General features: G+C 38.3%; 1 protein-coding gene across 7 annotated transcripts in view; it reads right to left on the bottom strand.

The window, feature by feature from the left end:
* Window positions 1-26,380, bottom strand: part of TBCEL (tubulin folding cofactor E like) — a 72,784-nt gene that overhangs the window by 33,806 nt on the left and 12,598 nt on the right. For 4 of the 7 annotated variants that reach the window (XM_082683712.1, XM_082683716.1, XM_082683717.1 and 1 more), the window contains exons 2-8: window positions 26,128-26,237; window positions 15,974-16,123; window positions 14,170-14,309; window positions 6,565-6,746; window positions 4,999-5,255; window positions 1,711-1,837; window positions 89-205 (exon numbers count right to left, since the gene is read on the bottom strand). In XM_082683712.1, the coding sequence (XP_082539838.1) occupies window positions 89-205; window positions 1,711-1,837; window positions 4,999-5,255; window positions 6,565-6,746; window positions 14,170-14,309; window positions 15,974-16,106 (956 nt within the window). In that variant the 5' untranslated portion in view covers window positions 16,107-16,123; window positions 26,128-26,237. Of the gene's footprint in view, window positions 1-88; window positions 206-1,710; window positions 1,838-4,998; window positions 5,256-6,564; window positions 6,747-14,169; window positions 14,310-15,973; window positions 16,124-23,909; window positions 23,996-26,127; window positions 26,238-26,380 lie in introns of all 7 variants that reach the window. The other 3 variants (XM_082683714.1, XM_082683718.1, XM_082683713.1) reach the window with 2 other exon arrangements.

Genomic DNA, 26,380 nt, shown 5'->3' with positions numbered 1-26,380 from the left:
ACAGATTATTAGATTTGCTCTAAAACAAGAGTTCTTAAATTGCCTCAATACTTGCTCAAATGTTGTTAAACTGATGAGGGGTTTTTACCTGAATGGCACTTCTTCCTCTGGGACATCCACATAGTAACGGATAAAAAATCTCTCAGAATCTTCTCGCTCACCCTCGGTAACAACACTGCCATTAAGTTTGGAAACTGATGGCAATCTGTAAGTAAAATCAAAATAAAGGCATTTTAAGACAGCGAGAATATTTAGCTTTAGAAGTAAAATCATTGGTTTGAGGCCCCCATCTTACTTTCTTGAGAGGACACATTTGATATAACTCTGCTTGTGTACAACTACTTACATGAACTAAAGTGGTATAGAATAAAAGGACCAAAAATATCCAAAGTTTCATTTTTAGATGGGACACTGGCCGTTTATAACTATACCTTGCCTTTCAAATTGAGATTCTAGCCAGCACTGTCCAACTTAAATATAATGCAAGCCACAGATATAATTTTAAGTTCTTTAATAGCCATATTTTAAAAAATAAAAATAAAACAGGTGAAATTCATTTTACTAATATATTTTATTTAATATAATAGATTGAGGACTTAATCATTTCAACATCTAATCAATACTAAAAAATAACTAATAGGATACTTTACATTCTTTTTTCATAAAAAGTATTCAAGGTTCTGTGTATATTTTATACTTAAAGCAGCCTTCAGTTCAGACTAACCATAATTCAAGTGCTCAGAAGTCACACAGGGCTAATGGCACCATAGTGGACAGCACAAGTCTACAAGTGGAGAAGTCAGGACAAATGGGCTCTATTGTTTAGGAATTAATTTATTACCTTTACAAAAGAATTATGTAAAGGAAATAAAGCATAAGATCTACTACAAGCCTTATTCTTTTTAGAAGAAAAGTATGCCTAAATGTATTTCTTCAGTGTGACATTACTGTGTATATCCACAACTGGAAAGCAGTATAGATCTGCTAGGTGTTAGCTGGGCAGGAAGATCAACAACCTGTTTGAAGACCCACTCTTCCTTAGGGAACCGTAAAGCCCCTTTCAAAACTACTACACAGAGTACACAAAGAAAACAAATGAAAGTTTGTTTTTCTTTACATCTCAGCCAGAATCTTATTGTTGCTAAAGGCTCATACAGAAATCAAAACTCATTTCAGTTGTCTTGGGGAGACAGAGTTAGAGACACGAAAGGCAGGGGAGTCAAAGGAAGAACTTAACAGTGTGGTAGTCATGTTTGAGCCCATCTATAGTCAAGAAGAAAACACAGATGCTGCTCTCTTAAGTTTCATATTAATAAAACAGCCGAATTTTTAGGTATTTACACTTTAAATGACCACTAAGTGAATAGAGAAAGTAAAGACAACTGAAACAGAACTCTTTTCCTATTATACCTAATTTTTCTTCATGATCAAAAAGCAGGACTTCGAATATTATAAGTATTAAAAGGTAGAAAAGCAGAATAGATCTGTGAGGGAATGTTTCAGTGGCCTTGGCAGGCCAATTACCTTTCACATCTTTCTCACCATATTGTGTTCCTTTTCTTCTGGACTTCAAGCTACAGAAGCAGCTCCTTCGAGCACTGTCTGTTCAAGAGACAGATAAACTTACAGCGCACTCCCCTCCATTAGTGCATTATCCCTCTAATGAAATAAGGCCCGAGAGAAGAAAGGAGAGTAATCAGGACAACAGACCTGGCTATTACCAATTTCCTCCGCTCCTCGGTGGTATATGGCTGCAGAAGAGGAATTCCTAACAATCTCACTTCTTCAAGTTTGGGGAATGAATTTAGTTTGTCAATGTCTTCCCAGGATTGCAAACCTAATTTGAGAAATATATTACTTAAGTAAATCCAGAAAAGCACACAAAAAGAAGATTAACATAGAAAAAAATTACTTCAATTGATTTCTGAAATGTTAAAGTCCTTCTAAACGTTGTAGTTGGACATCCTGAAAATTTTCTTCATCCAAGGAAAGAACAAAACACAATTAAATACCACAAAAACTTCCCTATAGCCTCTCCTCTCCCTGTGAAGCCAGTGGTCAAGGAGGGAACATTATTCTCCAACACCTCAACACCCCACTAATCTACTGATTCTCCACCCAAATGACTTGTAAAGAGGGTCTCTGGTGGTTTCAGTGGGTAAGATGTATACTGGGCTTATATAAAAAAGCTGATGTGGTCAACTCTGTTGTCAAACATAGACTCACAGAACAGAACTACTGATCAGAGTTGATACTGTCAGACTCAAATCTTTACCTAACAAATTCTCAAATGGGGCAAGGTAAGTAGAATAGAAAACTAAATATTATCTTTCCTACATACTGTCCTCATTTTGGGGAAAGGGAAAACAGATTTTAAAAATAAAACAAACAGGGCACCTGGGTGGCTCAGTTGGTTAAGCAACTGCCTTCGGCTCAGGTCATGATCCCAGAGTCCTGGAATCGAGTCCCACATCGGGCTCCCAGATCCATGGGGAACCTTGCTTCTCCCTCTATCCTTCTCCTCTCTCATTCTCTCTCTCTCAAAAGAATAAATAAAATCTTAAAAAAAAAAAAAGTAAAACAAACAAAAAACAGAGAACCTGGTGCTTGCTTCGGCAGCACATATACCAAAATTGGAATGATACAGAGAAGATGAGCACAACCCCTGCGCAAGGATGACACGCAAATTCGTGAAGCTTCCATATTTTTTATAATATTCCATGCCATTATGCACCTTTCTTTATTGTATCATTCTTCTATTGTGGGGCACTTGATGTGCTTCAAAAGCTTTAGCTTTACTGAAAAAATTAAAAAAAAAAAACACAAAGAACAGTAAAAAAACAAAAACAAAAACAAAAAAACAGAGAACCTGAACCACTGGGCAAGAAGAACATGCAACAAATTAAAACTGTTTCATGCAAAAAAAAAAAAAAATTTTCCCTATGGCTGTGAGCAAATATATGATCCAAGTCGATACTTGGCACTGCTAGGAAAAATACGCCCATCGTAATGAAGTTGGTTGATTTTTATAACATGTTAAATCTATTTCAGAGAATGCAGTCTCTTCCTATTTCTAGCCACCTGCAGCAAGGGCAAAAGCAGAGGAGCAATACACTAGGGCTCCGGTGCATAACTATCCCCAGCCACCACCGCTCTCTTCCCTTCAGAACCATATTTCCATCTAGGAGGAAGGACAGAGTTAACGTAATGGGTGTCAAGTTGCACAGTCAGCAGCTTCTTTATCCAAAATGCTAGTTTTTAAAACTTAATTCCTAACCTTATGACTTCTATGGCAAATTAAACTGTATATGTTTTTTTCAACTGTAGATTAGAGTTATTTTTAGTTATGAAGTTATTTTAAGAAATGGGCTGAAAGGCAATGTCAAGAGAATGAGAAGAAAAGCCATAGATTGGGAGAATATATTTGCTAAAGACATACCTGATAAAGGATCATTATCCAAAATATGCAAAGAACTCTTAAACTCAACAATAAGAAAATGAACAACCCAAATTAAAAAAAAAAAAAAAGAGCAAAAGACCTGAACCGACACCTCACCAAAGAAGACATACAGATGGGAAGTAAGCAGGTGGAAAGACACTCAATGTCATACGTCATTAGAGAACTGCAAATTAAAACAAGGTTCCACTACACACCTATCAGAATGGCCCAAATCCATAACACTCACAGCACCACATGCCACTGAAGGCGTGAAACAACAGAAACTCTCATTCATTGCTGGTGGGAATGCAAAACGGTACAGCCACTTTGGAAGACAGTTGGCAGTATCTTGTAAAACTAAACATATTCTTACCATATGATCTAGCAATTGCACTCCTTGGCATTTACCCAAGTGAACTGAAAACTTATGTCCACACGAAACCCTGCACATTGAGGTTTACAGCAGCTTCATTAATAAATGCCAAAACTCTGAAGCAACCAAGATGTCCTTCAGTTTGTGAGCAGATAAATAAACTGGGGTGCATCCAGACAATGGGACATCACTCAGTCCTAAAGAAATGAGCTATCAAGCCAGGAAAAGACACGGAGGAAATTTACATGCATATTCTTAAGGGAAAGAAGCTAGTCTGAAAAGGCTATATGCTGTATGATTCCAGCTATATGACATTTTGGAAAAGGCAAAACTATGGAGCCAGGAGAAAGATCACTGGTTGCCAGGGATTGTGGGATACGGGGAGACGAACAGGCAGAACACAGAAGGTTGTTAGGGCAGTGAAACTAATATAAATGATACTAGAAAGGGGAGACATTGTCATTAAACGTTTGTCCAAACCCACAGAATGGACCACACCAGGAGTGAACCCCCACGTAAACCGTGGACTTTGGGTGATGGGACAATGTAGGCTCAATTTTAAGAGATGTATCACTTTGGTGCTGGCACTCTGACCGTGAGACGGCTGTGCATGAGAGCAGGGAGGATGTGGGAACGCTGTACTTCCTGATCAGTTCTGCTGTGAATTTAAAACTTCTCAAAAAATGAAGTTTATTAACTAAAAAAAAAAAAAGGCTAAAAATGTGCATTCCTGGGAGACTCAGAATTGGATGGCAGCAAACTGGCAATCGATCATATATAAATACCAGAAAAGAAAGGTGAGTGTTTACAAGTTGAAATTCCTAAGTAGACAAAATAGTCTAGTTTGTAATTCTTCGTACTCCTTTTACTCTGCCTTTTACTGTCCAATTCATCAATTTCATCTCACTCTTTTCACAGTAGGACCTCTTTAATAGAGAAACTACATATATATAAATATAAATATATAAACTATCTTTAATAGGAGGCTCAGCCACTTGATATGCATCAAAGCATTTATGAAAACGAATGCCTTGAATTTAGCTAATCAATAGGCATCCGCACGCCACTCTTGGAAATGTATCCTATGAGAAGGCAGAACCACGACTGAAAGAAATGGGCTTTGATTTACATCATGCATAAGCTCAGATCGATTTGCATGTGGAACAAGAACAAGCCTATACCTCACCTGACTTGTGGAGGCTGATGGACCGCAGATTAGGGAACAACCTGGCCAGTGAATCATCAGGCTCCTCAATAGCATTCAAATGATTGTTAGCCAGGACGAGAGTATCCAGTGAAGGAAACATAACTCCTAGCTTTCGAATTTCAGTCCAGTCTTGGAGGTTATTGTCTGTTATATGTAGTAGCTTAAGAGAATGACAGCGAATAGAAGGACAAGACACTGTTTCATAGTCATTAAGGCACAGGAAAAGCTCCTCCAAACTGCAGAGAAAAAAAGGAAATATTTCATTGTTTAAAGCAGTTAAGTTTCTACTTTGCGGCTATTTTCATTCGTTCGGTAAGTAAGTGCCTACAGTATGGGGGACTCCGGTAGGGATTATGGAGAAAATATAAAGATGTCTTCCTAAAGCTTAAATATAGCTGGGAAGACAAAACCTAAAACACATAAAACAGCAGAGAATGATATAACCCAGGACTAAATTAATTTTGTGCTTAAATAACTAAGTGCTAAATAAAGCAGTACTAACTTCAAGTACAATAGCAGTTCCTATAGGAGTGGAACTGAAATTGCAGTTAGAATAATCAGGAAAGAATACGTGGCCTGGACGGAAAGGTAGACTTGCGTAAATTGCAAGGACATAGAGGTAAATCCCACAAACAGCATGAACAGAATGTTTAGAAATAAAATAAAAACTATCATTTACTGAATTCCTGAGGCAGGCCTTGCTCCGAGTGCTTCCTAGACTATACTGCTATTTCTGCAAGTTAGATACAATTACGTCCATTTTAAAGACAAGGAAAACAGCTTAGTGAGGTTAATGGCCTTATCGAAGGTCATATGGTCAGTGAGTAGAACTGGGATTTAAAAACTCACTCTAAGCCACGCTAGATGCTGCATGTGGTGAGGAAACCAATCTTACTAGAGGGATAGTGAGAAACTTGGATGGAACAAATGGGGAGAGATAAGGTTCAAAAGGCCTTGATCATTTCCATAGTTAGACAAATAAACTATGGTTTCATATGCTTCTTTAAACTACTTTCTTTGAACACTTACGTGCATACTGAAAGCTAGATTCAAACAAATCTAAGAGTATTTCTAAACCGACAAATAAAAACATATTTCTTGTTTAAATTACTGAAAAGAGTTCCGTTTTCCCATCAGGCCAGCGAGACACTTAATCATCTGAGTGTTAATATATTTTATAGATACTATGATTTTTTTCCCTCCCTAAGAAAAGCGCTGAGGCAAAATTCTGAAATCAGGTAATCAGAAGATTTAAATTGGAGAAAGGGTGGGTTGATGTAGAAATGATAAGTGCTTCTCAGGGATATCTTCTAGCCAAAGGATGACAGATCCTATGTCTTGCTGCTACTCAACACTGAACAAGTATTGCAACGAAAATGCTACTAAATGACCCTCACACCCTCGTTCTAATTACTTCATTCTTCTGACCTCATTCTCCAACCACCATGCTGTTCTAGTGTTTCTGAGACAGGAGATCTGCAGTAATTCTATGTACTAACAAAGATGGCGACATTGCCCCCTCTCCATCATGCCCTCCGGGCTTACTCTGGTAACTCCTGCAGTATCGTGTGGACTGTTTCCCAAGAAGCTTTGCTGTTGTTGAGGACAAGTTTGCGAACCCCAGAGAAGGACCCAGCACATGTTCTTTCTAAAACCGACAAATTCAGAGGGTTGGAACTCAGGTTTAGAAACTCCAACTGGGGAACATTTGACACAATTTTACTGACCTAGAGAGAAAAAAAGAAATGCATATCAGGCAGTAATCAGAGTTTTTAAATAGCAATCGCGCTCACAAAGCTTAAGTGAGTGGGTGTCCGGGAAAGGGGCCCTTCATATCAGGGAGTCCTGTGTTATAGTGATGGTACCTACAGAGGGGCAAAAGTAATTTCAACAAATCTCAGCAAATAATTTAATCTTCCCATGAAATAGTGACATAATTGAAAATTAATGGTACAAAAGAGAGCCCTTCCATGTTGCCTTGGGCAAAGTTTTTGGTTCTGTTCTATATGACATTCTCTTTGATAAGTGGAGAAAAGACAGTTTAGAGGACATTTTAGGCTGCAAGTTTCTAAAGAGCTGAGACTGGGTCATGTAATTCTCTCTGAATTTCTCCTCCCTATTGTCCTCAGTATGTTAAGCCTAATATAAGGTTTATTGAAGAACACACAGTAACAGCTCAAGTGTTCAAAATTGACTACATAGTTATAATCACTTGGGAACAGTTTCAACTTGGTTCAAAGATGACCAAAGTCCAAAATATATATAGTCAAAAACCAAAAAGTGTCCACGACTACATAAGAAAAGAGAAAACATGATAATAAATTTAACAATTTACCTAGTAACTTGGTAGGCAAGAAGATTTTTTTTCTAAAAAACGAAATTAGCGTTACTGACCTATTTGCTCTGCATAGTACCAGTCTCTTTGATATAGCTTATTTCATTTAATTCTCAAAGCAACTTGCAAGGTAACTATTTTCCCATTAAAAAATGAAGAAACTGAGGCTTGGAAATGTTAAATAATTTGACTAAGGCCTCAGCGTCACAAAAGCCAAATCTGGGATTTAAAAACCTGAGCCATTATTCTTCCAGCATACTACCACTAGTAAATTATAAATATACTCCGGAAAAAAAAAAATTAAGAACTAGCTTAAACAAGTATGAAGTAAATATGAGAAGCCCAGTAAATGGGTAAAGCATCAATGTGGTAACTCAACTTTATGAGAAAAGAAGTACAACAGAATAGCTAGAATTTGTTTCACAGTCAAAAACCTAGGTTCAGGGGCGCCTGGGTGGCTCAGTGGGTTAAGCTGCTGCCTTCGGCTCAGGTCATGATCTCAGAGTCCTGGGATCGAGTCCCGCATCAGGCTCTCTGCTCATCAGGGAGCCTGCTTCCTTCTCTCTCTCTCTGCCTGCCTCTCAGTGTACTTGTAATTTCTCTCTGTCAAATAAATAAATAAAATCTTTAAAAAAAAAAAAAAAACCTAGGTTTAAACCAGGTTCCAACACTTCTCAGCTGTGTGGTCTGATGGGTTATTTCACCTTCCCAGGTCTCAGTGTCCTCATCTGTAACACAGAGAAAACAGGATCCACCTGTTTCTCAGGACTATGGATCAGATTAAATGAGATACATGTGTAAAGCACTTAACATGATGATTGGCATATGTTCTAGAGACTTACTTTCTTACCTATTCCCCCACAGGATGTAAACTCCATGAAAGCAGGGAGAGTACTTACCTAGTTCACTACAGCATAGGGGTGCTTAATGTTTGCTGAGTAAATTAATGGCACAAAATCATTCAGTGAATGTAATTATTACTGACATAACTATTGTATGAACCAACATGTCAACCCCGGCTATATGTTATATTGTATTTACTTTTATTTAAATATGTCCTATTTAAAATCATTGGTATGGGACGCCTGGGTGGCTCAGCAGGCTGAGTGGCTGCCTTCGTCTCAGGTCAGGATCTTGGGGATCTGGGATCAAGCCCTGCATCCGGCTCCCTGATCGGCAGAGAGCCCGCTTCTCCCTCTGCCTCTCCTCCCACGCCCACTTGTGCTCTCTCTCTCACGTAAATATAATCTGTAAAAAAAATCAAGTCAAACCAAATCACTGGTACAATGTGAAAAATGCACAAATTCCCAGGCTCTACCATAAACTACTAAATCAGGAGTTTCAAAGGTGAGCTAAGCTTCCTGGTTGGGACCTAGACCGTTTCTTGTCCGAGCTCCATAGGTTATGCCTATGCCCAAAAGGCAGCCAGCTTTGAAAACTACAGGTAGAATGAAAAAGTGATGTGCACTTCACCTCAGCTCTGTGTCAGCTACTCAAGCCAGGAGCTCTACCATCATTGCAAAGTGGATTAATTCCAAGAAGATTCAGAGAAGTGGGTCAGAGGGCATGGTCCTCACACTCAGTCAGCTCTGCCACACGCTAACCTTGTGAAGTGGGACAATTTTTATCTTCATTTTGCAAATGAAGAAATGAGCTATTTTTTACAGAAAAACACAGTAGGCTTCAGTTTTAATGTAAGTAATTTATGCCAGTCTGTGCACGTTCTCTTGCCTGATCCCTTCTGTGATCAAATGGTGCTAAGCATTTGTGTGATGTACGGCCAGTGTTTGGAATTTAGTCTGTGGCTACGACACAGTGAAACAGTCCGCACATGGGATGGGTCCTGCGCTCTATCGCCTGAATATGCTTGGAAGGGGTCCTATATAGGGGATGAGGGCCCGCCTGGCTTCAAGGGCAAAAGAAGATGAAGAGGAATTTCACTCTAAGTATACAAGAATAACAATTATCGGGGCACCTGGGTGGCACAGTGGGTTAAAGCCTCTGCCTTCAGCTCAGGCCATGATCCCAGGGTCCTGGGATCGAGCCCCACATCGGGCTCTCTGCTCAGCAGGGAACCTGCTTCCCCCTCTCTCTCTGCCTGCCTCTCTGCCTCCTTGTGATCTCTGTCTGTCAAATAAATAAATAAAATCTTTAAAAAAAAAAGAATAACAATTATCATATAACCCCCATTAAATAAAAATAAAACATAAACCTCTTACTAACCATCATTCCTCATATTTTATTTTTATAATGAAAAGAAAAAATACCTCCAAATGGATAATTTAAAGGTTTTTGAAGGAATTCTGCCAGAAATTATGAGATATAATCTTCTTCATATTCTGCATCTACACTACTGTCCCATGATAATAAAGATTTAGAATAATGACTCATTAGCTTTGGAATATTCTAAAAAATTATAACTGGACTATAGTCTAATAATTCAAACAGGAAAAAATAATGTATGTTAGAAATTCATAAATACATTATTTAAAAGGCTAAAGTTAAAAAGGATTTGGGAGTAACCTTACATTAATGATAAGATTTTAGAAAGTATATTAATTTCACAGGTAAATTTACTTACAAAAATGTCCTAACAGCAAAGACTGGCAAACATTCAGTAAGTTTCTAGGGCAGTACACCAACTTACCTTTTTTAAATTCTAAAAATCAAAAAGAAAAGACTTTAAGTTACAGTGATACAGTTGACCCTTGAACAATGCAGAGGTTAGGAAGGCACCAACATCCCACAAAGTTGAAAATCTTCATGTAAATTTTGACTCCTCCAAAACTTAACTACTAACAGCCTACTGTGGATAGGAAGCCTTACAGAAAATGTAAACAGTTGATAAAGATATTTTGTATGTTGGATGTTATAGACTGTATTCTTACAATAAAGTGAGAGCTACAGAAAAAAATTTTTTTTTTGTTTTAGTAACGTGTTTTATTTTGTTTTCATATAGAGAAATATAAAGAAAATGAAAAAACACCCTAAATTCAACAGCTCACTATCCTCACTGACGTCAAAACAATAACAAAATGTTTACAGTTTTAAAATTCAAACAGAATTGAAATTTTTCTTGTGATTCGTCCCAGAAAAAAAAAAATGTATGCATATTCCACCATATACACTTACATCTCTAGATTTTTTAGAATTTTACATAAAAGAGACTCTTTTGGGGCACCTGGGTGGCTGAGTCAATTAAGCGTCTGACCCTTGATGTTGGCTCAAGTCATGATCTCAGGATCACGGGACTGCGCTCTGTGTTGGGCTCTGTGCTGGGTCTAGAGCCTGCTTGGGATTCTCTGTCTCTCCCTCTGTCCCTCCCCACCCTCTTTCTCTTTCTCCATCTTAAAAAAAAAAAAAGATCCTCTGTTTTACTTAACCTTTTTCCTTTTTTTTATGTTTCAAGTTTTAATTTAAATTCTAGTTTGCTAATATATAGTGTAATATTGGTTTCAGGAGTAGAATCCAGTGATTCATCACTTACATACAATGCCCAATGCTCATCACAAGTGCCCTCCTAAATTCCCACACCCATTTAGCCTATCCTCACCCACCCAGAGAAAATACTATTAAGAACACCATAAGGAAGAAGAATTTTATTTATAGCACTGTCCTGTGAGAAGTCTGCATGCAAACAAACTTGTGCAGTTCAAACCTGTGATGTTTGTGTGCAGAAACACGGATGTGAACTTACATGACCTTCTAGGTCTCTACAATTATCTAAAATTATCTCAACCACTTCTGTTCTTCAAATTCAGAGTAGAGGACCCTCTACTCTGGCTTCCAAAAATGAAGAAACTAAAGTTTTAAGAAAAATGGGGAAAGGATTGGAAGATAACAATCTGTAACTTATACCCAAGCTATTCTCTGCCTCACCTGAGGGGCTGATTCCTCCCTGCTCTCAACTACTTGGTTTAATTTCTTTTATAAAATGGTTTCGATAAGGAAGGGAGGAAAAAGGAGATGCCTTGGGAAAGGTGAGACGAAAATGTACTTAGCTAAACTTCAAGTCAAAAGCTAAAAATGCATCTGTTTTCACACGTGGATGCCCAATTTTAGAAGGATGGAGACAAAGCTTCGCCTTCCCCTACAGTATTACAGCTCTCATACGTATTTATCTTTATCTCTAGACATCCAGAAGTGAGTAGTTTAAACCACAAAAGAAGTACTTATAACATTAGTGACCATTCAAAACACTAAATGAACAAACTATGTCATTTTGTCCCATATTACTATCTCAAATATAGGCAAACTAAACTTACTTAATGGCCAGGGACCAATTATCTTTTTGGTAATCAGGTATATGGATTGCAATGGGGCCGAAATGTAATGTCTTATAATTGTGACCGATGAGGCATTGGTAGCCTGGCAAAGTTTCATCAATCCTAAAAATCAATATGCTCCTGCTGTCAGCACTTCTCCCACCTCTCTGTGCTCTGATAGATATTCTAGAAGATTGGGATCAACTACAGTTAAAGCAAAGGACAAAAAATAAAGGAATGATGAAAATAAAAATAAATTGGAAGACGGAAGCCTGAAGGGTAGCGGCAGTGAAGACTTATTTGAAAACTGCCTGGAAATAGACTAAGAGCACTTGTAAGAAGATACAAACTGATCTCAACGGAACATAGGACCCTCTGTCCAGTAATGTCCATGTGGCCCGGAAAATATGTAGTGTAACCTTAGTCTACACCAAGCAGAGAAAAGGCTGAAATCCCTCATGTGAACTTTGTGTTCTGCCCACACTGACAGAGCTTGGCTCTTCTGAGGCCACAGCTGTATTGCTATCAAACTGTGGGCAGTGGGCAAACGCCTACCTTATGCTCGTGGTCAGAGTGCAAAGCACAAAGCCTCTCTGAAATCTGACACGCCCAAAGAAGCACGTTTAAGGGAATTGGCCTGCAAACACCAGAGGTGAAAAGATTCAGAGGAAAATGTGGTCTGACTTGTCACTCGTGCAGGTTAAAAACCCTCACCAGATGTTCAGCAGCAGGCTATGGGGGGAATCAGGGAGGAGGAGGATGAACAAGGAAGGCAGTGCATGGGGCATCCGTGCAGTGTGGACAGAGCACACATGTCACTTAAGCATCTCAAAGGACCAAGAAGGCACAGAATGTAATTTGTGGAACACTAAATTATACTAGTTGTTCAGATAAGTGAATTAATAAACATATGTACAAACAGAGATTATTTCTTGGAACAGCCCAGTAAATCTGCATATATTAACAAGTCCTTTAACAATCAAACAACACGCATCTCAAAGGATTTGGTAAAGAGCTCAATAAAAATAGGACATATAACCAGAAGCACAATTATCAGATTAAACTAGACTATGAAAGAGATAAATGTAAGAAAAGCTGAAGAAAACTGGGTTACACACAGATTTTTCTCAAAAAAGCTGTCTTAGAATTTGTATAGCATTTAATACCTACAAAGCACCTCAGTGATTAATTTTATCTGCAGCCCTGTCTTAGGGATGAGCACTTAAGCACTAAAGGATTAAGTGAGTTTCTTAAGATCATAGGAAAAGTTGGAGCAAGTGGTCTTGATCAATCCCTAAAATACAGTAATTTATTCACTAATGCAATCAACAAACATTTGAGTACCTAGTATGACACTCTGGGTGCTGATGGTAATAAAGACAAAAATCTCTACTTTGAATAAGCTCACAGTCTAGTAGGAAAACTGTCAAGCAAGCAAGAGATTGGACTACTTTGTGATAAGTGATTGCATTTATCAAAGCATTGTGATATAGGTACTGAGATAGTTTGTCTCGGCCTGAGCAAGAGCCAGGGAACATTTCGTAAAGGAATAGTGACTTGGGCCAAGTCTTGAAAGATACAGAGGAAGAGGTCAGGTAGACAAGAAAAAAGAGCAGTAGATTCAGAATGAATAAAAGCAAGGAAGCTTTTCATGTCAAGAGTTTATCATGAGGTGCAGGAAAAAGCATATGGCTAGCGATGAAGATAGACTCTGAAAGTAGCCAAGGGCCATATGGTGGAAGGCTACATTTAGAGAGTTCAGGCCTTAGTTTCCAGGCAGTGAAAAGCAACTACAGGACTTTAAGTAAGAGTGTCATAATCTTATTTCATTGATTAAAAGGAATCTGGTCACACTATAGAAGCTTATGGGAAGCAGAATAAAACCAGAGGCAGGAAAATCTACTAGGAAGCTTTCTCAAGAGAGAAGATCCTAAATTAAGGCAGGAGAATGAATCAAGGAGAAAGAACTATTTTTCCCTGATTCTTGAGCATAGTTTCCACAAGGTAATGTCATCATCAGGTAGGCAATATTATATATAATAAGAAAGAAAGTTGCAATGCTTTTATTTGTGTACTTGGTGTGACTTACTCTGAGGGCAAAAGACATCAGTTATTTCAAAACACCTAAGAGACTTAATAAAATAAGGAAAAGTTCTAAGATATTTGGAGTTAATTTCAGTACCAAAAACAAATATTTTTGTAATCTGAGTTTCAAGCTCAAGTAATTTTTGTGGCAATTTAGAGCACTAAATATTGATGTAGTGGTACAGAATGAACACAGGATGTATAAACTAGTGAAACAGTAAAAAACCCAATGCATTGTTAGCAGTCTAAACCACTGTGGTCTTATTAACCTCTTGATGCCCAGAAGAAAGCTCCCCAGTGCTTTTCATATTAATGAAAAACAAATTAGCAGTAACAACCTTCACTGAAAAATCACCATAGAACAGCTGAAGCAGTCAGTTATTTATCTTCAGACACAGACAAGAATCTCAAGTGAGAACCAAAATTCAGCAGAAGTACCAAAATACAGCAATATAAAAACTTTACCTCATGCCAGTCTTCGAGTTTGTTGTCAGAAAGATCTAGTTCTGACACATGAGCACAGAAGGCAGCAATTTCTTTTTCGTCTCCTGCACATGTTATTCCACAGCTGTTCAACACCAGCACACTTGGGAGGTTGAGGCGATCTGAATAACACAACACTTTTTAAATCAGTCTAATTCTTGTCTGCATACATTCAGCCCCCAGGAATCAAAATCAAATAGTGTGAAATGACACGAGGACCTGGAAAAAAACCCAGAATGTGATGGGGTCCAAGGGTATTGAATTCCAAATATGGCCCAGGAGGAGATTAAAAGTACTGGACCAGTACCATCAAAAACATCTTGTAGGCTTTACCCCTGGCAGGATGGTTGATCTCAACTACCAACAGTACAGCTACCATCCTTCCTGTCATCTCATCATCTGAACCCGAGAACATGTGATTTATCTGGACTCCCACTGTCTTCTAATTGGCCTCAATTCTTTCCTTTTTAAAATTTAGTTCAAAAGTATCATTTTGGATAACTCTTTTTTTTTTTTTGTCTGATATGTATTTCTGCCTACTGCTGCCCTTGAAAATTATCTCAAACCATTAGATGGTCCACTATGAAACCACTTCTGTTCTTCAAATTGGTATCATTAAAGAAATCTTCCTTGCTTAAGTGGATCCATTTAAAAATCTGTGTTCTCTTTTTTGTCCATCAATCATTTCCATTTCACATCCACAAAGAATGTGTCCCTTATGAAAATCAGACTTTTAAAAATACATAATTACAGTGAGAGAAACTGTTGCAGAATCTTAAACTATTTAATGAATTTGGTGAAACTGGGGTAGTCAAACTACTTCCTGGTTCAAAAATACATGAGTCAATAAAACCACACTTGTCCTTGTAAAAAGGACAGACATGAGAATTCAACCACTTTTTCCCTATACGGTATTTAAAACAAGGGCTCACAAAAGGAATATTTTATTCACGGAGGCCTCAAATTATGTAATTTTTTTAACTCAGTACTTTTCAGTATCAAATTTCTCAGAATGGTAATGGATCCTGAAAAAAAATGACCAAGTAAGAAATCTACCTCTTACTGCCACTCCAGTTCATATGGAGTGATAAGACCAGTTGAATTATGTTCCTCAGAACATAAGAACGAAAACACTGTTCCATCCTGATCTCCCACACTCACAAAGAACTACTTCCAGAAACTACGAAATACAAATGAGGTTAAGATGTAAGTGACAGACACACCTTACATATTTCTCAATGTTGTAGATTTCTCTCACAACATAGCCCTTCTCCTAGAATGTTTTGATCTCCCCTTTAACCAAGTTCTATATTAGGGTTAGTTCAAGTCTCATAGTGTTGAATCTTTTCTTGATCATACTAATTAACTCTACCCTAAATTTTTTCCCCAGTCACTGTGCCAATTATTTGGGTCAACATAAACTGTCTTATATGTTTGTAAATGTGAATATCTTGTAATCCAGCTAGGCTGTAAGGTCACTGAGGACACAGGCCAGTCTTGTACTGTCTTGTATCCTCCAAGTTCCTTGACAGAACACCTGTTTGAAACATTACCACTCAATATTGTTCATGCCATAAAAGTGCAACTAAGATGCCTTATGGCCAATCAGGAGGAAAAGAAATCGTTTTGAGTTTTTTAAAAAACTGAAGTCATATCAAGGGAGAAAGGCTATGCAATTCTAACTCCGAAATAAAGGAAATCATCTGGAAACAAGACAATATTCTGGTTTGAAGTCCTAAGTACTAAGCTCCCAGTACATAAATGTTTGAGGTCACATCTTTCTTACCTTTCATAGGAGAGCCCTGAGGTGTGGCTGGGACATGGACTCCCATACCAGGACCACGACGGTAAGGGAAATTTTCAGGACTATATTTTTCACATAATACTTGCATAAAACTCCTTCCACTAGGTTGATCCATCTTCCTTTCCTAAAATTCTACAAGAAACCAAGAGATTGTCAAAGTTATTTATTTGCCATATATGAAATTTTTAGTGCAAACCAATTATTTATAAGGCACTAGCCCAGGCACTGCAGGCATATGAGACATGGTCACTGTCCTCAGGAATTTACACTGTGCTAAGACCTTACAATTTAGGGGAGCTATATATGCAGACAAATGACAGCAATGCAGTCTAGCATATGATAACTGCAGTACAGATTAACAGTGCCACAAGATGTAGATGAGGAGAAAATCATTTCCAGTCAAGGGTAACAGGAAGACTTTTCACTGGTACCTAGGGTTTATGTGTTAAGAGGAAAAAGAAAGGTGGAGACTCAACATCAGACTAAAGAATCTGTATGAATCCTTTGATATTTATTCCTCAAAATCTATTCTCCCCTTCTTCCGTAGTAAAAGAATTCTTTTTTTTTTTTTTAAGTAGGCGCCGCACCCAGCATAGAGCCCATTGCAGGGCTTGAACTCACAACCCTGAGATCAAGACCTGAGCTGAGATCAAGAGTCAGACACATAACCGACTGAGCCACCCAGGCACCTTAGTGAAAGAATTTTTCACTGTGCACATAGTACTTAGGGATGAGTATATGACTAAGTTCTAGTTGATGAGATAGAAACAGTCTATGGCAGCTTCTGGGAATCCTCCTTAAAAGATAGCCAGAACGTACCCTTTGCCTCCTTCTTTGTCTCTAGGTCAATTCTGTTGTCTAGGAAACAAATACCACTTTGTACTATGGGCCCACGGAACATACCCCAAGGATGGTGGAACAAAGAGCTGACAGGAACTTAAGTCCTAAGGACTTCATGGAACTGAGCTTCCATAGTGGTTGTGTATCTCTGGAAATTTAGTGGAAGATATATAGCCCTCTGTTTTATTTACACCGCTGTTCCATTTTTCAGTTACTTATGAATGGACCCAATCCTGACTAATACAGAATGTCCTTTCTTTTGGTATTGAGTTTGGGTAGACTCTTCACCATCTAACTACAGGTCCAAGCATACAGTAACTCCAGCATCCTCTCAGTATGCACACATAGGTTAAAACAGGTAATTAAAACATGCTAATTTCTGACAGTCTGCTAACCCCTTTTCTTGAGGGGCTGGCCTATGATCTATATTAAGTATGAATCGAAATATAGGCAATTGACTACTATAGTTCCAACTATCAAATGACAAGCTTTTTACTAAAACAATCAGAAAAACCAAGGAGAATAAAGAGTACTCTAAGAAAGGATATCATGAAAAAAGGTGTTTAACAATGTGAATGTACATGGTCTAACAGAAAACAGCATCAGGAGTAACTAAACAGGAACCTCACAGCAGGTCATGTGTGCTATATTAAGAAGCTGAACTTTCGTGCTATTCCTTATGTTCCACAAATAAGTGAAACCAAATGATAACTGACTTTCTCTGCTTGACTTATTTCATGGAGCATAACCTCCTCCAGTCCCATCCATAGGCAAACAATGAATCATGGAACACTCCATCAAAAACTAATGATGTACAGTATGGTGACTAACATAACACAATAAAAAAAATTTTTTTTTAAAGAAGCTGAACTTTATTCTGTAGAAAACAAGAAGAAATTAACAGGTATTAAGGAAGGGAATATAACCACCAAAGTTTTTGGAAAACCCATTCTGACAATCAAATGGCTGATGAATATGAAGGAATACAGATTGAAGGTAGCGCGAAGAGCTAGAAGGACACTACAGAAACATAGGAGACCTCAGGCAAGGAAAATAAAGCAAAAATAAACTATTGGGACTCCATCAAAATAAAAAGCTTTTGCACAGCAAAGGAAACCATCAAGAAAACAAAAACTAGATGGGAAAAGACATTTGCAAGTGATATATCCAATAAGGGGTTAGTGTCCGGAATATGTAAAGAATTTATACAACTCAACACTAAAAACAAACAAACAAATGATCTGATTAAAAAATAGGCAGAGGATCTGAAGACTCTTTTCCAAAGAAGACTACAGGTGGCTAGCAGGCCCATGAAAAGATGTTCAATATCACTAATCATCAGGGAAATGCAAATCAAAACCACAATAAGATACCACCTTACATCAGTCAAATTGGCTAGTATCAAAAAGACAAGAAATAAGTGTTGGGAGGGGATGTGGAGTAATTGGATCCCTCATGCACTGCTGGTGGGGATGTAAACTGGTACAGCCACTGTAGAAAACTACATTGAGGTTCCTCCAAAAATTAAAAATAGAGAAACCATACAATCCAGTATTTTCTCCAGTGAACAATCACCCAAAGAAAATAATTTGAAAAGGTATATACACCCCTACGTTTAATGCAGCAATATTTACTACAGTCAAGGTTAGGAAGCAACCCAAGCTTCATTCAACAGATGAATGGATACAGAAGATGTGGTGTACACACACACACACACACACACACACACACACACACTGGAATATTACTCAGCCATAAAAAAAAAAAAGAATGAGATCTTGCTATTTGGGACAAAATGGATGGACCTAGAGGGCATTATGCTGAATGAAATAAGAGAAAAACAAATACCATGGGATTTCACTTCTTTACGGAATTTAAAAAACAAAACCAAAACAAAATCTTCTTTTTTTTCTGAGATTTTATTTATGTATTTGAGAGGGGGAGAAGAGGTAGGAGAAGGAGAGAATCTCAAGCAGGCTCCCCACTGAGCATGGAGCTCAGTGTGGGGCTTGATCTCATGACCTGAGTAGAAATCAAGAGTTGGATGCCTGATAGACTGAGCCACCCAGGTACCCCAAAACCAAACTTTTATTTTTTTTTTAAGATTTTATTTATTTATTTGACAGAGAGAGAGAGAGTACAGGAGGGGTGGGGAGAGGGAGAAGCAGGCTCCCATTGAGCAGAGAGCCTGACGTGAGATTCAGTATCAGGACCCTGGGATCACGACATGAGCCGATGGCAGATGCTTAACTGACTGAGCCATGCAGCCATGCAAACCAGACTTTTAAATACAAAGAAAAACATGGTTGACAGACGGGAGACAAGTGGGGAGATGGGCGAAATATATAAAAAGGATTAAGAGATACAGACTTCCAGTTATAAAAGAGTCATGGAGATAAATAAAAAGTACAGCACAGGGAATACAGTAATATGGTAATAATGTTGTATGTTGTATGTATGTAATAATATGGCAATAACATATGTATGTTGTATGTATGTAATAATATGGTAATAACATTGTATGTGGTTGTATGTATGTAATACTATGGTAATAATGTTGTATGTATGTAATAATATGGTAATAACGTTGTATGTGTGCAATACTGCATGCTGACCACACTTAACCATGGTGAGTATTGAGTGATATACAGGATTGTTATATATCTGAAACTAACATAACATTGTATGTTAGTTATACTTTAATAAAAAATAAAGTGCAATGCTATAAAACGTTTAAAAAAAAGAACACCCAAAACAAAACAGGAGAGAGATGATGAGGGCCTGAGGTGATACAGTGGTAGTACAAAGAGAAAGCAGTGGCAGATTCAAGGTCAATTTAGAAAGCAAGCTTTTTGGGAATTATGGGGGCTGAGGAGAAGGAAAAGACTGACCCTCAGATTTCTAGTACAGGTGGCTAGGTGACTGATGATACCATTAAGTAAAAAGAAAATATGAAGAGACTGAGTTGTACAGAAGAAAATGATGAATCCCACTGTATACAACACATTCAACCCAAGGCGTTTGTGGACTATCCAAGGGAACAGCCTGCAGTAGGGTGAGAAACGTGAGCTGGAGGGGAAGATTTAGACATCAGCAGGATATAGGAAATATTACCAGTCAGAATGGCAGGACAACAGAACTCTCCGGGACACTGATGTTTAAGGAACAGGCAGAGGAAGCAGAGTCATGAAAGAAAACAAAAGGAATAACCAGAGGAGAGTATACAGTCAATACGTTGAGAAGTTTTTATTAGAAGGGCAGCAGACAAGCAGGGGAGGATGAAATGGGCTGATAAATAAGGCAGAAACAGGAAGGAGTAGGGAATTGGGGGCAACTGTCCAGATTTTCCCTCTTAAAACAGAAGAGGGCTGAACACAGCTAAAAGAGAAGCAGCAAGTGGAACTGAAGAGGCTGAAAATGACTACTGGTATATGGTCCTAGAAGCAACCCATGGGTATGAGCATTAAAAACTTCTCAGAAGGCTGTTAGATATAAGCCAGACCATGCTGCGTACTGTTTACCCATGGAAGTGACACATTTACTTCACTGTGTCACACTGGTTTACTTTGGCTTATACAGTTTAATGATACTGAGCATTGGGCATTTTTCTCATGGGACTGTCCTAACTCCATGACCACATTACAAAGGGGAGCGGAGGTGGGTAGTTTAATTTCCCCAGTAGGGGCTCACAGCATCTGGCACAGTGCATGGCACAGAACTCAACAAACGTCTGCTGACAAGTGACACTAGCCCCCACGTGCTGAGTAGAAAGAGCAGAGAATTCGCCACTCAGCTCTACAGTGTGGTGTCACTGGGCAAGACACTATTTCTCTAGGACTCCCATGTCTTCGTCTGTAAAGTAAGATATAAATATCTCTACTACTTGGATTTCAGGGTTGCCTTAAAGCCTTAAAATATCCAAATGCAGTTTGGAATTCCAGGGCTGTTGCAAAACTCTAAAACATACAGATGTTACTAACTATATATTACAGGAGGTTGTAGCATGGTAGAAAGCACACGAACGTAGGAGACTCAGGCTCTGTTATCTACTAGCTGGGTAGAATATAAGCTAGTTATGTAACCTCTCTACTTTAATTTTCATACCTATGGATGGGCTAAAATTTTTCTCTTGGATTTGTAATAAGAATTTGAGGGAAAAAAAAAACAACTCATGAATACAGAAGTGGTTTTAGGGTTGCCTGAACGTCAGACTCTTGGCTTCGGTTCAGGTCATGATCTCAGGGTTGTGAGATGGAGCCCCACATAGGGCTCCACACTGGGTGTGGAGTCTGCTTGGGATTCTCTCTCTCCCTCTCCTTCTGCCCCTCCTCTCCCTCCCTCTCCCTCATAAATAAATAAACCGTTAAAAAAGAAAAAGTAATCTCTAAACTTGCTTCATTCCCTGGATTACCACCAGGCCCATGTCCACTGTCCTCTGTGAAACCAATTCACAAATGCCTAGAACACACAGTAGATACAACTAAGCACATGTCCACCTACTGAACGAAAGTTTCATTTACCAAGGTTTAGACCATCAGGTGCATTTCATAATAATGATATCACAGGTTATCTTGAAAATTCGTGGCTGCCTTCAGTCAGTCTCCTCATTTGTAAGCTTAAAGGTAGAACCTGTGTTCTTTCTGTCAACACAGAGTGATAAATGTCTGCCGCTGTCTTCTATGCCAGCACTGATTGTGTCAGAACTGAACGGTGTGTTCATCGAAGGCTCCGGGAGCCTTCAGGTGGACGGTTCTTTTATGACGTAAACTTATCACCAAGAGCAGACAACACAGAGCAGGACCAAGGCCACTAGTGACAGACAGCACAGTACCCATCAAGGACCTGTCTCAAGCAGAATGCCAACAGAATTTGTAGATACGTTCAACAAACGTCAAAAAAGTTACACTGCCACCTTCTATACAATTAGCAGTTCAAAAGAATAAAAAGTGAGTGGGAAGGGTGCTGAACTGTCACTGTCAGAATAATACTCCCCCAGTTTAAACAGCATCTTTAAACGGAGGCTTTAGAACCACTGCAACCAATACAAGGGCAAAAATCTTATACACACCTTAAATATATGCAAACCAAAAAATGGCAACATCAGAGACACACTCAAATTAAAATAAATGCTAGTAAGCCAGCAATCATGGGAACTTAACAAGTTGTTCCTCGTGGCCTCATGCTTTTAACAATTCTTCCAAATAGTCTAGGTTTTGTTTTGTTTGTTTGTTTGTTTTATATCTTCCTTTTTTCCTAAAGACTTAAAAGAAATGCCAGGCGCCTTCCCTGGTCATTTTCCAGGATAGTTCACTGGACTAGCTTTCCAGGAATGCAGATAGTGTACACATTAATACATGAGTTTTGAATTAGGACATTAAGACTGCAAAATGGATCAGTAACATAAATCTATGTAAAAATCTGTTGGGGCAGTTTTGGGAGGAACAGTAGGTGGGAAAGGAAAACTGAAAACCAAACAGACCGAATAATGAGGAAATACAGGATGGAAAAAGATCTTTAACTGGAGCCTTTTAAAAGTTTTTTGGAGGGGATGGGGGGTAATCTATGACTTTCTGGAAAGAACAGGTGTCACATTACATCTGACTACCTCTACAGTTGGCAGAGTTTTAATGCATTTCTAAAAGTATTCTGAATTGGTTCTGAAAGCCAAGAGCCAGGAATCTTGGGTGATGTTGCTTGGTTCCATTACCAAGTCCTGGAGTGTGCCTGTGAAAATCTCAACTGCTTTGTGCCTCAAATCCTAACTATAAAAGTGCTTGGAGAAAGTGCCTGGAGAAAGTCAGGATGAAGTGCAAATCGGCAGATAAGCTGCTCAGTACGTTTTCGCCAAGTAGATTAGTATCAGAACAGAATATCCAGTCACCTGAAACTCCATTTGTACTTTATGTTCTCAATCAAAGGGTCAAGGTCAAAATCAGTATGAAACTGAACACAACTGAAAACAGTATTTCTGATCACTAACACAAGAAGGTATACAAGATAGATCTTTATGCTGGTATGCAAGACCATTATTACTTCATCAAAAAACTTTATGGTAGAGTACCATAAAGTGTGAAGACTACTGGTCTCACTCACAACTTAAAAAAAAAAAAGCCAACCTATAGACTCCCAAACTATACCTATTAAAGCTTACAAAAAATAGATTGATCTGCTTATAAATGGATAGGATAAAATAGAAATTAGTAAAATTAGTACCTATGGTTGACACCAGAGAGAGGAAAGGAAGACTAAGGGTGGGAAGGAAATTTGCTTTAAGGATTAAGTTCACCCATTTGAACCACTGAACCCACTGCAAACACACACATTCTTCTGCTTTCATATATTATCTCTCTGAAATAGAAACATTTTAAGTGCTATATCTGGAAATGACCTAATAATTTGCCACATGACTTTTTATTTCTCATTATTATCAACTGTCTGTGAAAAAAATTCCAAATTGGACCATGTGAAATTTAGAATATTAATTTTTAAAAAGGAGTTAGGGAGTGAGGAAGCAAAGAGAAATAAAAGGGTGGCCGAAAGGAAATAAATAGTTTTCTCTACTATCTCTTTTTTCACACTTTATCAAGTGGTTCCCATTAAGCCTATCTGCCCATTCATTTATTCATAAAATGTGTGCCCTCACAATCATCTCATTTAGTGTCATTCAACAAAGATGAACCAGACACTGACTCTGTGCCAAGCACTGCGCTACACACGAAAGAAAGTGAGAATGAATATAATCCATACTCCCCTCAGGGCATCCACAGTCTAGAAGGAAATACACGGGATAACACAATACCTGAAATAAGGAACACAGAAATAGTGAATTCAAACAGAAGAAGTGATTCGCTTTTGGAAGTACGATCGAGGAGGCTGAAGGTAAAACCAGAGCCATTTTGAAAGACGATGAAGAATGGGTGGACACGGTGGAGGAGAGCACTGCAGGCACAGGACATACTAGAATGTGAACAGGCACAAGAGACAGGAGACAAGGTACGATGCAGTTCGCTAAAATATGAAATACACATCGGGAGAGCAGGTGAGACAGGAGGCGGACGATGGTCGGCTCACGACTGACCTTGCTCAGGTTCCAGTTCCTCTTAGAGAAAACTTTTGCTAGATCTCTGAGAATACAGTACGAGGATGGAGGTCACTGATCTTTACCTAGAATATCAAGAGGTCAAAAATGATGAGAACTTTTTAAATCCCTAAAAGCCTGGGCAGGTAGGAGTTTGTTCCTCTTAAGGGAAGCGCTTTCAGTGCAGACGGCGGGTAGAAACCGCAGCATAAGGAATTCAGGATGTAAGTGAGGACTGAGTATGGACCAGCCTTTAAGAAGCTCAGATGAAAAAGGGAAGACCGATGAAGAAACACCCAGTGCTCAGAAAGAGAGTTTTCTATCAGGACAAAAGAGAAATTTATAGGCTGAATCTAGGGGGGGGGCAGGGGGGAGGTTGACAAAAAAAGTCTGAAGAGGAAAATATGAATAGTTTCAAAAAGTCTCTTAGATCAGTAGATTTCCCAACTTTTGCAAGTTTGTTTGTTTTTTAAAGCCCTTTTTTTGCTTTGTGGACTCCTAATATCACCAACAGAGAGCTTCCTTTTTAGAGAAATGCCCACTATACCCAAACCCTGCCAGATTCTTAGACATTTGAGGTAGCTGGGACTCTAGTCTGTTTCATTTTCTAAATCTTTTGGATCTTCAACATAAGTGCACCCCAGTAAAACATAATTACTCTGGGAAAGTACACAGGTGTGTTACATATTTTTCCCTTCAGGAAAGGTTAAATAAATGAATGAATAAAGGTCTATTAATAAGCTTCTTTCTAAATAATTGTTCTTTAAAAATGCAAGTGATAGACATTCTGAATTTTAAAAAAATGTCCAGTTGAAAATTAGCACAAAACCTGTAACCCCATATACTTTTCATGTAGGTGTAGTTTCCTTTTTATGAAAGCATATAAATAAGTGTTACCAAAAGCTTTTCATATCAGAAACATATCATACCATAAGCCTCAGCCAGGAAGCTTTGGTCAACAGATTTAGCAAGTAGGTTAAGCTTGAGGATGCACCTAATGGTGTGTATTTTTTCTGGGCCATTTTCCCATGCTATGTAGATACATATTTTTTTAAACAAAACTGAATTACTTTTAGGTTGTTGTGTAACCTGCCTTTTTGCTAAATGGCTCATGAAAAACTTTCTGTATCAGTAAATATATATCTACATAATAATCGTTTTTAAGGTTTATAATGTATTCCATTAATAAGCTTCTGCAGCTAAAGTCATAAATGGCAGCTATCTCACCCATAAAAACACTTCAGGGACATCGTCCAAGGCAATATAATTAAGCTAGACAGTGCCATCCTGTATGACTTCTAATTTCATTTATCATACAGTACATATACCTGCAATTTCACTGCACTTAACCTCTCCTGACCACTATATAATATACCTAAATGGATGCCTTCTTAGGATGAAAAATAAGGAAAATAAATTATAAAGCTTCCGAATTAGTCAGCAGAATTACAGTTCAGCAATTCATAAATTTACTCTGGGTATTCCAAGTGCCCGACTTGACTATGGCTGATAAATCCTTATCAGAACACACCACGCTGCCACGATTTCACACCCTACTCGGAACCACCCTACTTCTCAGTCTCAGCTGTACACTAAACTACATTCAAGTGTTAATGTGGCACATCAACTCTTCTTGGTAGAAGATTACAAAAAAAAAAAAAAACAACACCCAACCAGCAATAAAGCCCGAGACACACTCAACACTGCCAAATGAAATGTGAATTCTGACTCCTAATCAGTCCTTGGGATTATACTTTTTTAGTATGGCACTGCTACTCTCTTCACTTAGCACAGCACTGGGCTTCACCTTAAAAGCAGGACAGACATTAAAATACCTAACCCAAATTCTTTACTTCGTTATATCAGTGGCACCAAAGATATGCGTAAAACTGTGACTCTGTTATCAGCAAGTAGGAATTCAGAGCTGTCCATATCGTCTACAAAAGACCTATACTGCACATACGGCACGTCTGATGTTGGGCAAAGAGTCCATTTCCTCATCTACAACAGCAGGCTAGCAAACATGACTTCCTGTCATGCCCAGGGTCTACTAGATGTAAACAGGGCACTTGAAATGTCTGATCTAAACACGTTAGCCCAAGAATTTTATGATTTTGATGAAAAAGTATCTGAGAAGAAAAAACTTACGAAAATACTTTAAAATATAAAAATACATACACACATAAAAAAGAAAATACTGCTATTTAGACCAAAGTACCTCTTTATGTGAAAATATTTCTAAGCACTTCTTTCTTGATTTGCACAGCTTCTTACTGTCCAGAAACGTTGGCTTAAGCGAGTTGTCTATATCTTATGATATCAGGCATTCTGAAATAAAAATTTAAGAAAGCACTTTCTATACACTTTCAGCAATCACAAGAACAATGAAAAAAGTTTAACATTCATTATATCCTTTACTTCAATGGCTTCCAAGGAGAATTCCACTCTTATTCCCCCTTTTGACTCCTTCA

The sequence above is a fragment of the Mustela nivalis genome, assembly GCF_964662115.1.
Source record: "Mustela nivalis genome assembly, chromosome: 9".
Taxonomy (NCBI): domain Eukaryota; kingdom Metazoa; phylum Chordata; class Mammalia; order Carnivora; family Mustelidae; genus Mustela; species Mustela nivalis.
The sequence above is the reverse complement of the archived record's forward strand: the minus strand, read 5'-3'. Positions and strand labels throughout refer to the sequence as shown.